Below are 13820 nucleotides of genomic sequence, written 5' to 3'. Positions count from 1 at the left end.
CGTCCTGAGTCCTGATCGTCATCACCTCTGTTTCAGGGACTTGCCTGTCCAAGTAGACATAGCATTAACATCTAAACATGTGACAATTACATAAAAGACACAGCAAACAAAAGGCACCGAAATCAAAGAAATCAGGTCTCAAGTTGGAATAGCACAAATTGGAAATGTTTGACCACTTACAAAAGTCACAACCCTCTGCTTACAGCCGTCTCTAACCCCAGTCGTGGCTTTGACTCCCCCAAGAGTCTGCCTTCTGCTCCAAATTCTCACCCAGTCCACACCCAGCAGCGTCCCTGTGAGGATGCTCAAGCTCTAGTGAGGGGGACTGCCTGTCCCCGCCCACTGCTGCCGATTCCCAGCCCTCTCAGTGAGAAGAACCAGGTGTTGCGGAGTCTCTTCGCCGTGGTTGACACGGCAGCGAGTACCTACTTTCCAGCTACAGAACTAAGTTTCAGGGGAAAGGGGGTAACCTTGGCTCGTTTCTTCTCAGCATCTTTGAATCAGAGGAGATGGAGAATGGATGATGCCATAAAGGAAGGCTGGGATGGGATCCGTGGTGCAGAGACTCAGCCGTATAGGAGGGCAACGCCAGGCAGGACCGCGGAATACTGAGGGTCCCCCGAGGCAGGGCCAGGATGCTGAGGGGAAGGCTAGGGGGCTGGTTGGGGCTAAGGCTGAGCTGCCGGAGGACACCTGGATCTGGAGAGGTGACAGAATCAGTACCAGGTGGACAGCAGGAGTCTGTCCAGCCACTTCGGGGTCCCCAGTCTCCTCCCTGGGTGCCCTGCCCCTCAGTCTCTAAAAAGTGAAGCTTTGTGGGGTGGGTGGGGCCACGGAGGGGGCTGGGAGTCAGACTGTTAAAGACCCTGGAGGCCAGGGGTCTAATCTTCCCCATGATCTGACCTTCATCCGGGAACTCCCAGTGCGGGCAACTCCAAGGAGCAGGGCTAAGCCTCCTGAAGGAACAGGTAAATTCATGAACTGCTGTTTTGGGTTTTTTGGCCACAGGAATCTCCTACCAGCGACTGGTGAGGGCCGAGCAGGGCCTGTCCACTAGGAGTCACCGCAGCTCCACTGTGTGAGTGCTCTTGGGGAGGAAGGAATGGCGGGGTGGGGGTGGGGGTGATGTTTTGTGCACTGGCTCATTTTTCTGGGCTAAGGGTCTTTCAGATTCCTAAATGGGTCTGAGACTTTAAAACAAAAAACAAAAATTACCTGCTTTGATTATGCTGAACAAGCACACATTACCTTTCTTTACCCCTACTTTTCAGATGAGGAAGCCACAGGTCAGAGAGGGCAAGTAACTTCCCCAAGGTCACACAGCTAGTAAATGTCTGAGCCAGGATTTGAGCCTCAGTCTTACTCAAAAGCCCAGGCTCCTTGCATAATGTCTTTCTGCCTGTCAGTAAAATGGCATTTTCCAAACTTTCCTGACCAGGACCTATAGTTTAAAAATGTGTTTTGTATGAAAACCTGATACACACACATATAGAGCTGAGACAAGTTTTAGGAAAGAAAAGTCACCTTCTCCCAAGCATGAGCTCTGATCTGTTCTAGTTCAATTTCATTTCAAAGGCAGTTCTGGTTAGGACTCCCTGAGCTGATTTCATTACCCATAGCCTGCAGCTGGAAAAGCATTTGAGAGGAAGCCTCTATTCTGAGGGCCCTCCAGCAAGCCTCCAAGCACATGGATGCCTGGAAACCCCAGCCTCCACTGGCTCAGAAATTCCAGTCACCCCAGCCCCTTCCCACCCTCAGTCCCAGGGGTTCACAGCACATTCACTGAGCAGATATCATTTGAGGTCCTTCTTGGTAAAAACAAACAGAAAAGCAAGTGGTAGATTTTGAGAGAGATAGAAAGGGCAGAAAAAAATGTCTTGTAAAGGTTGGTTGGTTAATAAGCAAGCAAAATTCTGCCAGGGGGACTGAGGCAGGTGGATGATGGATAATCACCAACAGCTTCAAGGCGCTTCCTGAACCCCAGGTAGTGCTGCAGGCGTCCCTCCATCATCCAGTCCTCCTGTTAAGTAACCCTGTGAGGAGAGGTGTGCTTTAGATCCAGGAACTGAGGCACAGAGAGAGGTTTGTAGAAAGAGCTTACAGCCGAGTCAGTCTCACTTTGGTTAACAAGCGTGCAGAGGAGGTGCAAGTGGTGAGGCCTTAGGGTGGCTGGCCTGGTCCTGTATACAGTGATGCTTAATGCATGTCCACAAGGGGATGATCCAGCAGTCAGTAAAGGAGGACGACTCAGTGAGGGACTACTTACTTGAGCCTGACCCCTTTTTTTTACACGGAGAGAAATCAAAATGAGTTTCTCCCTAAACCCTGGGGAATCTGACACAGCCCCATCCCGTCCCTGAGTTCTGACCCCTGGGCCGGCTCTGGGACAGTCGTCCATAGACACTGGCAGGAAGGCCACCTGCCTGGTGCTTCTTTGTGCTGTGTTTAAACACTGCAGGACTTGTGAGGGAACAAGCGTGAGCAGTTCACACTCACAGCCTTCACAGGAGTAACACTGCTATGGCTGGTGTGTGCTCAGTCCTTCAGTTGTGTCTGACTCTTTGTGCCACTGTGGACTGTAGCCTGCCAGGCTCCTCTACCCGTGGGATTTTCCAGGCAAGAATACTGGAGTGGAGTACCTTAGGGAAAACACAGTGATTGGGGGTTGTCGTGGGTGAAGCTCAAACAGTCATGTGTTAACTGAGTGATTGATCCTTGAGGTTCATGATTCTCTTAATATTTGGGTATGTTCAAAATGTCCATAATGCAGACATTTAAACACTGGCATCAGGAGGGAACCCAGGGGCCAATCTCACCTCCTGAGATGGACCACATTCTGCCGGTGGGATGTGTATATTTCTCAATATACCTGCTTTCTGGGTGCTTTCACTCAAAAAAAAAACAAAAAGAGAGAGAGAGAGACAGGGTCCAGGGGAAGGGAGGTGAGGGGGTTGGTGACTGGATGCACGCTACCTCTCCCAGCCCAATGCTGGCCTTCATGATGGCTTTGGTGGTCCAGTGGCTGAGACCCTTGAGCTCTCAATGCAGGGGCCCAGGTTCAATCCCTGGTCAGGGAACTAGATCCCACATGGAACCAAATAAATATTTTTGAAAAGAAAGAAAGGGCACCCTCTGCCAGAAGAGGAGTCAGATGCAGCCCTGACTTGCTCCCCTTCCTCCTGGCAGAAGCCACCTCACACCCGACCCTTGACTTAAGTGCACGGGCTGAAATTTCAGGCCACATCGCACAGCATGTGGTTGCCTTGCTGCCCCCTCCCCAAAATGATCACCTGGCCTCCAGTCACCTCCCCTAAAATACAATCCTTTATTGTGTCATTTTGCATCTGTTCACATGTCTTGTAGGAAAAATTTTTTTATTAAAGAAAAACGAAGGTAGAATTTATTTGTGGAAACGAAGTTCAGTTTTTAAAAGGTCTTTGTAAAGCCCAGCTGAGAACTGGTCATAAGTAGGCAGTGAGCTTTCCCCTTGGAACTGGGACCCCCCAAGCCACCGGCTCTCCCCTGGCCTCAGGCCCCACCTGGGCTGTGAGAAGGCCTGGGTGTCAGAGGGGCTGGCCCCCAGCCCGAGTGGGCTCTGTGGCGGCCCCACCCCTGTCCCCCAGTGCCCATGGCCGGTCCTCTGTGTCCCCAGCACTGTGCTCTTGCTGAACCCAGTGGAGGTGCAGGCCGAGTTCCTCGCCGTGGCCAACCAGCTGAGCACGCCCGGGCATTCGCCACACAGCACCTACACCACCCTGCTCCTGCACGCCTTCCAGGCCACCTTTGGGCCCCACTGCGACCTGCCGGGTTTGCACTGCAGGCTGCAGGTATGTCCCCGGGGCCCTGAGCTCAGCACCGCCCCCTCCCGCGGGTTCAACACCGCTCCCTCCCTGCAGAGGGTCTCTCTGCAAAGGCAGGGTCCGCCCTGGGCTCAGCAGCGCCCCCTCCCTGCAGAGGTTCTCTCTACAAAGGCAGGGTCCGCCCTGGGCTCAGCAGCGCCCCCTCCCTGCAGAGGTTCTCGCTACAAAGGCAGGGTCCGCCCTGGGCTCAGCAGCGCCCCCTCCCGGCAGAGGTTCTCACTGCTCCCTTTTGGAGCCCGCCCGGATACACTGGTCCCCCTCACCTTGAGTGAGGTCACTGGAGCACTGACCTCATTGAGAGGTCTCTGTTCTGCTGGTTCCTAACCCGGATGGGTGGAACCGGGACCGAGGGACTGAACGCAGCCTCCGAGGGTGGCATGAGCTGGGTGGCACAGGCATGAGCTTTACACTGAAGCTGGCACCCTGGAGTCTAGGCCGAGCTCTGGGACCTGCTGGCTGTGTGGCTCCCCGTCTCTGAGCACTGAGATCCACCCCCCCCCCCAGCTCTGCAAGGCTCTGGGCTTTTCTTTCTGACCATTTGTGGAGAAGAGGGGCTGAGGGGGACCTTGGCTCGGTGGTCAGTTGTGGGTGGAGGTGGTGGCAAGGCCAGGGAGAGACAGGTCACTGGGAGTTTGAAAAGTTGGGTGGCCAGGCCGAGGTTCACGGGCAAGCCTGCCTACCCCCCTCCCCCCGCCCCGGCTTTCAGTCCAAGACCCTGGCTGAGCTTGAAGACATCTTTGCGGAGACAGCGGAGGCTCAGGAGCTGGCATCAGGCATCGGGGATGCTGCCGAGGCCCGCCAGTGGCTCAGGACCAAACTGCAGGCAGTGGGAGAGAAAGCCGGCTTCCCCGGTGTCCTAGGTGAGGCACTGGGGGTGAGGCCCCGTCCCTCTGTGGCTCCACAGCTCCCCAGGCGAGCAGCCCGGCTGGGCCTGCTCCGTATAATCATTCAGGGACCCAGGTTCTCCGACACCTCCTGCTCTGCCATCCTGAGGGCATGGTTCCCCTCTGCAGGGTTCGGGTTCGGCTACAGATTGGCACGGGGGTGGTGGCGGGAGGAGGAAAAGGGAGGACTGATCGAGGGCACCGGGCTGCATTTGAAGACAACACAGAAGCTGCACATACCCCTCTGGGCCCCCTTTGTCACATGGCTCGCCTTGCCCCAGCGGCTCTGGGGAAGGTTTGTTACAGAAGAAGGGACTCCTGGTGAGCTGGTGCCCTCCTTCTCCTGTTTGAACCGGAGGCTCAGAGCCTGAGACTTGGCCACATTCCCACGGCTCACAGAAGGGTGTGGCTTCTACCCCGTGGGCTTGAGAAAAGTCCCCTGACTGCGGGTCAGGCGTTTCAGCTTCCAGCTCAGCCCCAGCCCACCTGGCTGTTGGTCCCTCTCCCCACTCTGGTCTCTGCTCCAAGACAAAGAGGGGTCTGGGCTGGCCAGTCTCAAGGCGCCAGCCCAGCCCTCACCTCCTGCCCCTCCCTCCCTGGCTCCTCCAGACACCGCCAAACCCGGCAAGCTGCGCACCATCCCCATGCCCGTGGCCAGGTGCTATACCTACAGCTGGAACCAGGACAGCTTCGGTGAGCGACCCGCTGGGGTCCCCCTGGTGTCCACCCCCCCCAAACATCCGGGGCTCTCTTCCTCTGCAGTGGGCCTCCCCCACACCCACCCCCGCCCGCCCTCCCACCTGAGCAGAGCAGAGGGCAGGGCTCTGAGTCCGGGGCTGGCCCTTACCCTCTCCCCCCCAGTGTCGTTCTGTCTGAGTCTGTCGACCCTCCCAGGGTTGTGCAGGAGGGGTTCCAGGGCCTGACGCCCAGATGGTGTCCCTCATTGCTCCCGGCAGACATCCTGCAGGAAATCCTGCTGAAGGAACAGGAGCTGCTCCAACCGGGCATCCTGGGGGACGACGAGGATGAGGACGGGGAGGAGGAGGACGAGGACGAGGAAGAGGAGGAGGAGGACTTGGACAGCGACAGGCACTGTGCTGAGAGGGACTCTCTGCTCTCCACCAGCTCCGCGGCCTCCCGCGACTCCACCCTGTCCCTTGCCTCGTCCCAGGCCTCAGGACCCACCCTCCACCGCCAGCTGCTGACCTCCTTCGTGTCGGGCCTGTCGGACGGCATCGACAGTGGCTATGTGGAGGACAGTGAGGAGAGCTCCTTCGAGAGGCCCAAAAGGCCTGGCAGCCAGGAACGCCGGGGCCACCGCAGGTCCGGACAGAAGTTCAACAGGATCTATAAACTCTTCAAGAGCACCAGCCAGCTCGTGCTGCGAAGGGACTCCCGGGCCCTAGAGGGCAGCCCGGACGGTGCCGTGCCCCTGCGGCGTGCCGGCAGCCTCTGCAGCCCTGTGAGCCCCGTGGACGGCCCGCGGCCCGCCTCCCGGGCCCAGCGCTCTCGCTCCCTGCCTCAGGCCAAGCTCAGCCCCCCGCTGCCCGGCTGGCTCCTAGCCCCTGCCTCCCGCCATCAGCGCCGCCGCCCCTTCCTGAGTGGGGATGAGGACCCCAAGGCCTCCACGCTGCGAGTCGTGGTCTTCGGCTCTGATCGGATCTCGGGGAAGGTGGCCCGGGCGTACAGCAAACTGCGGTGAGAGCTGGCGCTGGGCCTCCGTCTGCCCCTCTTCAGAGGGGTGGTGCTGGCGGCATCTGGGCTCGAGGACTGGGGTCCCCCAGGAGCCCAGGGACTCCCTTCTCACCATCTTCTTCTCTGCAGGCGTCTGGAGAGCAACCGTCCACTCCTCACACGGTTCTTTAAGCTCCAGTTCTTCTACGTGCCCGTGAAGCGGAGCCAAGGAACTGGGGGCTGCACCAGCCCAGCTTCTCCATGCCAGACGTCCCCCCTCCCCACAGACTCCCCGAGGCACCCCGGCCCTGCGGTAGGTCCCCAGCCCTGGGCCCAGCAGGGTGGCAAAGCAAGGAGACATGAGCGGGTCCCAGATCCCTGGAAGGGGGCTGGTCGGAAGTCAGGAGCAGCAGCTACCCCTGTTTATGACGCACGTCCTCCTGGGTGGGCCTGGCTCCCGGGCGTGCTCCCTGCCCTGCGTGTGGTGGTGGGGTGGAGGGGGGCATGGACTGAGGGTCGTTAGACCTCTCCAAGGGCAAGGGAGAAGCTCAGAATGGGGCAGCAGGTGCCATGCAGGGCCCGCAGCGAGGGTGGCAGGGCCAGGGTGCTGGGCATGACTGTCGCCCCCTCTCTAGGAGCTGGGCGCGGCCCCCTGGGGGGAGAGCACCAACGACATCTCCCACTACCTCGGCATGCTTGACCCCTGGTATGAGCGCAACGTGCTGGGCCTCATGCACCTGCCCCCCGAAGTTCTGTGCCAGGTGAGCCGCCCCTTTCTGGGGTGCAGGGGCTAGGGGGGGCGCCTGGCTGCAGGCATCCAGTCTTGCTTTGAAGGCCCTGGCTTAGGGGGCCCAGCTGGAGGCCCCCCATGGAGGGCCAGAGCTCACTCAGGATCGAGCAGGGAGGCTGGCTGGAAGCAGGACTGAGCTGAACCTGGGGCTCCGAGGCCCAGGGAGGGGTCTCTGTGCTGGGAGGGAGGGAGGGGCCCCAGAAGGATCCAGGCGTCTTGGGCCTCAGCCCCCTCTCCTCAACTCCCAGCTTCGACCAGTTCGGAGGCTGGAGAGGAGGGATGGAGGCTGGGCCGTGGGTCCTTCCCCGACCCTTCTGTTTCCTGCCCCCATCTCACCGCCCCCCTCCCTGGCCCTGCCTGCCTCTGGATCTGTCTCCTTTGTGTGTCGTCCTCTCATCCTCCCCGTTCTCTCTCCATCTCGGGGCTTCCCCCCACCCCCAGCAGTCTCTGAAGGCGGAGTCCCGGCCCCTGGAGGGCTCCCCTGCCCGGCTGCCCATCCTGGCTGACATGCTGCTCTATTACTGCCGCTTCGCTGCCCGCCCGGTGCTGCTGCAGGTCTATCAGACCGAGGTAAGGCTTGTCCTGCCGCTGCAGACTGGCTGCAGGGTCCCCCTCCGCCCGTCCCCGGCGGCCTTGTGCTGTGGGGGGGTACCTGGGAGTCCCTCTGGGAAGTCCACGCTGATGCCCGCGCTCCTGCCCACTGCAGCTGACCTTCGTCACCGGGGAGAAGACGACAGAGATCTTCATCCACTCCCTGGAGCTGGGTCACTGCGCTGCCACACGTGCCATCAAGGCTTCAGGTGGGTCCTGCCTGAGCCCCCGTGGAGGTGGGCCGGGACCCAGGGGCCCCTTGGGGAGGAGGGGTCGCAGGGTACTGGGGCAGGAGGGACAAGAAAGGGGCAGGGAGGCAGGGCCCCTGGTCTGTGAGGGCCTGGAAGGGAGAGGAGCAGAGGGTCTGTTTGTGTGCACAGGTCCTGGCAGCAAGCGGCTGGGCATCGACGGTGACCGGGAGGCTGTCCCGCTAACACTACAGATTATCTACAGCAAGGTAAGCCTGCTGCGGGCCTGCCCTTCACCTCAGTCGGCCAGCTTCTTCACCGCCTCCCCGGAGCCGGCCTCCTGTGTACTGGACCCCAGTCTGTAAGCTGGAAGGCCGCGGCAGGCTGCCAAGGTGCTCCAGGATGCTGAGAGAACGGGGAAGGAGAGGCAGTGGACCTTCCCCTTCCCCTCTGCCTCCAAAGCTGCCCTCCCCCTGGGCAGTCCCCCTCCTCAGGGTGCTCGGGGGCCCGGATTCCAGGCTGGGTGTGAAGATGGAGCTGAGTTCTCGACCCGGTCATCACGCTGGCCTGTGGACCAAACCAGTGACCTGATAGCTCCTTCTGGGGTTCACCAGGTCTTTATAGAGATCAAGGGGGCTCTTAGTGAAGAAGCTGGCCGACTGGGGTGGAGAGAGAGCTGCCTGGGTGTGCTGGTGGCAGGTGGCACCCTGTTGCTGGCGGGTCTGGAGCTGAAGGCACCAGGCACCAGGGGCCTGGGGCTCAGATAGTGTGGCTCTGCTCCCTTCCCAGGGGGCCATCAGTGGGCGCAGTCGCTGGAGTAACATGGAGAAGGTCTGCACCTCCGTCAACCTCAGCAAGGCCTGCCGGCAGCAGGAGGAGTTAGGTGAGGGGGTGAGAGTGGGGGCACGTGTAGCCAGGAGGTGGGGTGGGGCAGCGGTACAGTAGGGATGAGGACAGGGAAGTGGAGGGAAGTGGAGGTGGGGGGCAGGGGGTGAGGGTGGGGGTGGAGACAGGGGTAGGGGAGACAGAGGTAGGAGGGGACCAGGTAGGGTAGGGGTGAGGACAGGAAGGTCGGGGGACAGGGGGTGGGGGGACAGGGAGGTGGAGAGAAGTGAAGTTGAGGGACGGGGAGGTGGAGATGGGGGCAGGGGGTGAGGGAGGGAGTAGGGACAGAGGTGGTCCTGAGCCTGGCCTGAGCCACCCCTGCCCTTCAGACTCAAGCACAGAGGCCCTGACGCTAAACCTAACAGAAGTGGTGAAAAGGCAGAACCCTAAATCTAAGAAGGGCTTCAACCAGGTAAGGATGCCCCCTCCTCCCTGCCGCCCCCTCAGGAGACATACTGGGCACGTGTATGTATGCGTGTGTGTGTCTGTGCATGTCTGTGTATGTGTGTGTATCTGTGCGTATGGGGGTGGCGTGTCCAAGGGCTGTGCTGGGCCGTGTGGGTGAGAGGAGAGGCAGGTAAGGGGTGTGCACACGTGTGGGGGCCCTGGGAGGAGGAGGTACCCTTGCGCCTGCAGAAAGGCTCCGTGGTGGCTGCCAGGGGAACCCCGAGTGGGCTGCGTGTCAGAGTGGACTCTGCGTCAGGGAACCCAGGCTCTCGTGGCGCAGGCAGTGGGGTTTTCCTCCCAGAACAATGCTCCTTCTAGACTCGGGAAAGGGCAGAGGCTGGGAGGGAGTCAGGGCCTGATGGAGGCCGTGGGACCACCCCCTGTGTGCCCCCACCCCTTGGACCCAGGTGGATGGTTCCAAGGGGAGAGGTTGCTGAGGGCTGGCAGCTCCGGAGGAGGGGAGGGGCAGGCAGGGCTCCAGGTGACCCGGGCGCTCTTTCCAGATTACCACGTCGCAGGTCAAAGTGGACAAGGTGCAGATCATCGGCTCTAACAGCTGTCCCTTTGCCGTGTGCCTGGACCAGGACGAGCGGAAGATCCTGCAGAGTGTGGTCAGGTAGGAAAGTGGGGGCCCCCAGCCCTGCTTCAGCGCCCCTGCCCCCAACCCTGAGGCCTGGAAGGAGCTGGAAGGGTGGGAGCCTGCCCTGACACCCACCCTGCCCCACAGGTGTGAGGTTTCACCCTGCTACAAGCCCGAGAAGAGCAGCCTCTGCCCCCAGCCCCAGAGGCCGTCCTACCCGCCGGCACAGGGGCAGACCACGCCCGACCTCTGCTCCCTGCTCTGCCTGCCCATCATGACCTTCAGCGGAGCTCTGCCCTAGCCGTGCGGCCCCAGCCTGGACAGGAAGCCCGGGGGCAGCCTTTTCGGGGCCCCCTTCTCCTGGGAGGGCCTGGCTCCTGGTGGACAGCTGAATGGCCCTGTGCTGGGTCAGGGTCCCCGCTGTGGGCTCTGCCACAGACAGGGGATTAATGGTGCCTCTGAAACTCTGTTTGGGAAAAAAAAAACAACAACCAGGCATTAGGGGGAGGAACCTGGCCTACAGCCCCTCAGATTCCTCAGGTAGAGAGGAGAGGGATGGGTGAGCTGATCTGTGGAGGCCCTGCCTTCTAGATGGCCTAGGATCCTCTCTAGAAGGAAGATCTGAGGCTCTGGTGCTCTGGGGGGTGGAGGGGTTAGGCCTCTCCCTTGGCCAGTCCCTCCCCTTACTGTGTCAGAGACTTGCGGGGTCGGGGGGGGTGCCTTTGAGTCTGGAGTTCAGCCCCCCTACCTGGGGTTCAGGTAGGAGAAACATGGGTGTTATTTTTCTGACCTCAGTGCTGCCCTCCTACCTCCTTCTCCATCTATCTTTCTATCACATACACACACACTTTCTCTCTCTCAAATTCCCTGGATCTTCTGAGAAACAGCGCCAGCACTTGACCTGTTTGCTGTCAGGACTCAGAGCACACTCTTTCTGGAGCCCTTTCCTGGAGATTCTTGGAGGAGACAGGACAAGCCTAGATTCAGTGGCAGCTCAGGGACCTTCTGGCTAAATGGCCAGAAGGAAATGAATTCGCATCTTCAGGCCTCTCTTTGCTGAGCGCTAAAGGGGGCAATAAGGCCTCCTTAGGGGGTTGAGACAAGACTGCAAGGCACCTGGCCCAGCGCCTCTGACAGGTGCTCAGGAAAAGTCAGCAGCCTCGCCCCCTAAGCGCTGAGTCCCTGGTCTGGTAGGGGAGGGGAGGGAATGTTCTTCATTGCCTCTTTGCCAATTCGCTGCTGAGGCAGGACCCAGATGAGAGGGGAAGGGACGCTCAGCTCTACCCTCTGAAGGAGGAATTGCCTTGGTCCGGGTAAGAAGACAGTCCACAGCTGCACCAGCCTTCACCTCTGCCTCTCCCAGGCTGGCCCGCATCACCCCGCCTCCCAACACAGTCCATCACGTGTGGAATCTTCCAGCCCCAAAGTTCACGGGCACCATTGTGCCTGGGCAAGTTCCCAGAGGAGCAGAGGGTGGAGAGCTGACCTTGAGCAGCTTAGAGCCTGCCTGGGGGCAAATGGCTGATAGAACACAAGAGCCAAAAATTGGTAACTGCCAGGTGGCACTGGTTTGAGAATCTGAACACTGATGTGTGGGCTGGGGTGGTCGGATGCAGGGCCGGGCTGGGGCCCGGGGTTTGGACTGGGAGAGGTGGAGAATTAACCATGGATGCAGACAGTTATATCCTCACAGAACCCCTCCCACTCCTGATTCATCTGTGCCAAAGGCTGTGGGCTCATGGGAGCCCGTGAAGCCCCAGCCCAGGGTACTCAGGACCTGAGAGAAGTGGGCAGAGCGGCCCCATCTCCCCGCACCTCGGTATTACCATCCCTCCCCTGTCCAGGCCATCTGTCCTTGCTCCAGGCCCCAGACAGTGGTTGGCAATACACCTTTAATATTTTTTGTCATGTGAGTTATTTGTCCTCTGACATGATTGACATGTTCAAGAATAAATGAGTGGAATTTAATATTATTGTCAAATAAAATTTGGTTTCTCTTGGATTTGATGATCTACAGTTATTTTCCTGCCAGGTTTAGTTCATGTAAGTCATTTCACATAGAATGGAAATAAGATTCTTAAGGGATTGCTTTGTTTATCTTTTTGTAATTTTCCTCTCTATAAAAAATAACGTTTTATACCCAAGTCTTCCTTCCCTATATCCCTCACTGTGTTGCTGAGCAGAAGGGAAGTGAGCTTCGTGCTGGACCTCACGAATTCATTTGGCAATTTCGATAAAACGGAGAAATTTCTCAAAATTACAGTTTGCCAGTCTGACAAAGGAAATGGATATCCCAAATAGGGTAATATCGTTTTTTAAATGGGAAACATTACTTAATTAGACTGGCAACCAGTCATCTTTTTACTGTCTCCCTAGTTACAAATTTTCCAGAATACCATAAGTTGGCACCATACAGTATCACAGACTCAATGGGCATGAGTTTGAGCAAACTCCAGGAGATACTGAAGGACAGGGAAGCCTGGCATGCTGCAGTCCCTAGGGTCGAAAAGTCAGACACAACTTAGCAACTGAACAACCTGTAGTATAGAGCTTTTTCATGTTGGTTCCTTTCGCTTAGCAACATGCACTGAGGATTCCTCCATGTCTTCATAGCTCATTTGTTTTTGTTGCTGAATGGTATTTCAATTTATTGAGGTACCAGGGTTTATTTATACATTCATCTACTAAAGGACATCTTGGTTGATGCAAATTTGGGGCAATTATGAATAAAGCTGCCATAAACATACAGTGCTGGTTTTTGTTCAGACATACACACGTTTTCCACTCATCTGGATAAATATTAAAGAACATAGTTGCTTGATCATATAGTACAAATACAGTATAGTTAGGCTCTTCTATTTTTTCATTCTCACCAGCAATGCATGCGTTCCTGTACCTGCACACCCTTATTAGCATTTCGTGTTGTCGGTGCTTTGAGTTTTATCCATTCTAATGGGTGTGTAGTGATACCTTCTTGTTGTTTTCTTTTGCAGTTCCCTAAAGACTGATGTTGAGCATCTTTTCATGTGTTTATTTGCCATATGTCTATTTTCTTTTTTTTTAATGCTTAACATAGACTTTATTTTTAGAGCAGTTTAAAGTTCAAAGCAGAATTAAGCAGAGGATATGGAAATTTCCCACGTACTCCACCTCCTTCCACTATTAACGAGTACATTTGTTACAACTGATGAACCTACATGGATCCATTATTGCTCAAAGTCTGTTGTTTGCCTTAGGGCTCACTGTTGGCATTGTATAATACATTCTATGGATTTGGAAATATATATCCACCATTATATCACACAAAGTAGTCTCACTGCCCTGAAAACCTCTGTGCTCCCCTGTTCACCCATTCCTCCCCTACCCCCTTCCAACCACTGATCTTTTCACCATTTCTGTAGTTTTTCCTTTTCCAGAATGTTATGTAGTTGTAATTGTATGTGGCCTTTTTTTTGCATTGGCTTTTTCTCTTTTCTTTGCTAAGGTATCTGTTCAGATCTTTTGCCCTTGTTTTAATTGGGTTGTTTGTTTTCTTATTGTTGAATGTTAAAAAGACTATTTGGAGCACAAAATTTGGATACCAGTCCTTTATCAGATACATGTTTTGCAAATATTTTCTTCCAATCTGTGACTTATGTTTTCATTCTCTTAACACTGCCTTTTGCAGAGCAGATGATCTTAATTTTAATGAAGTCCAATTTATCCATTTGTTCTGCTCTGGAGGCTTGTAACTTCCTCTGGGGCCCAGAACACAGTGGTCTGAGACCTCTTCCTGTGGTCCCTGACATCCAAGTCATCCCTCTTCCAGAGGGATGGCTCTCCCACAACCCCTGGGGCAGGGAACGCTTAGCCCCTCTCAGTCTGCTCAAAGGAAAGGCATCAGAGAGATTTCCAGATCCTACAGCTTCTCCCACGCAGGAG

The 13820-nt window shown here is 56.9% G+C and overlaps 1 protein-coding gene across 4 annotated transcripts in view; it reads left to right on the top strand.

The window, feature by feature from the left end:
• Window positions 1–11901, top strand: part of PIK3R5 (phosphoinositide-3-kinase regulatory subunit 5) — a 74903-nt gene extending 63002 nt beyond the window's left edge. For 3 of the 4 annotated variants that reach the window (XM_043903820.1, XM_043903819.1, XM_043903821.1), the window contains exons 6-19: window positions 1009–1078; window positions 3653–3827; window positions 4567–4720; window positions 5354–5437; window positions 5701–6442; window positions 6569–6731; window positions 7054–7179; window positions 7650–7778; window positions 7915–8008; window positions 8180–8256; window positions 8777–8870; window positions 9202–9284; window positions 9823–9935; window positions 10047–11901. In XM_043903820.1, the coding sequence (XP_043759755.1) occupies window positions 1009–1078; window positions 3653–3827; window positions 4567–4720; window positions 5354–5437; window positions 5701–6442; window positions 6569–6731; window positions 7054–7179; window positions 7650–7778; window positions 7915–8008; window positions 8180–8256; window positions 8777–8870; window positions 9202–9284; window positions 9823–9935; window positions 10047–10200 (2258 nt within the window). In that variant the 3' untranslated portion in view covers window positions 10201–11901. The remainder of the gene's footprint in view (window positions 1–1008; window positions 1079–3652; window positions 3828–4566; window positions 4721–5353; window positions 5438–5700; window positions 6443–6568; window positions 6732–7053; window positions 7180–7649; window positions 7779–7914; window positions 8009–8179; window positions 8257–8776; window positions 8871–9201; window positions 9285–9822; window positions 9936–10046) is intronic. The other variant, XM_043903822.1, reaches the window with a different exon arrangement.
• Window positions 11902–13820: the final 1919 nt, after the last annotated feature.

The sequence above is a fragment of the Cervus elaphus genome, chromosome 5 (genome assembly GCF_910594005.1).
Source record: "Cervus elaphus chromosome 5, mCerEla1.1, whole genome shotgun sequence".
Taxonomy (NCBI): domain Eukaryota; kingdom Metazoa; phylum Chordata; class Mammalia; order Artiodactyla; family Cervidae; genus Cervus; species Cervus elaphus.
This window is presented reverse-complemented; position numbering and strand designations above follow the sequence as displayed.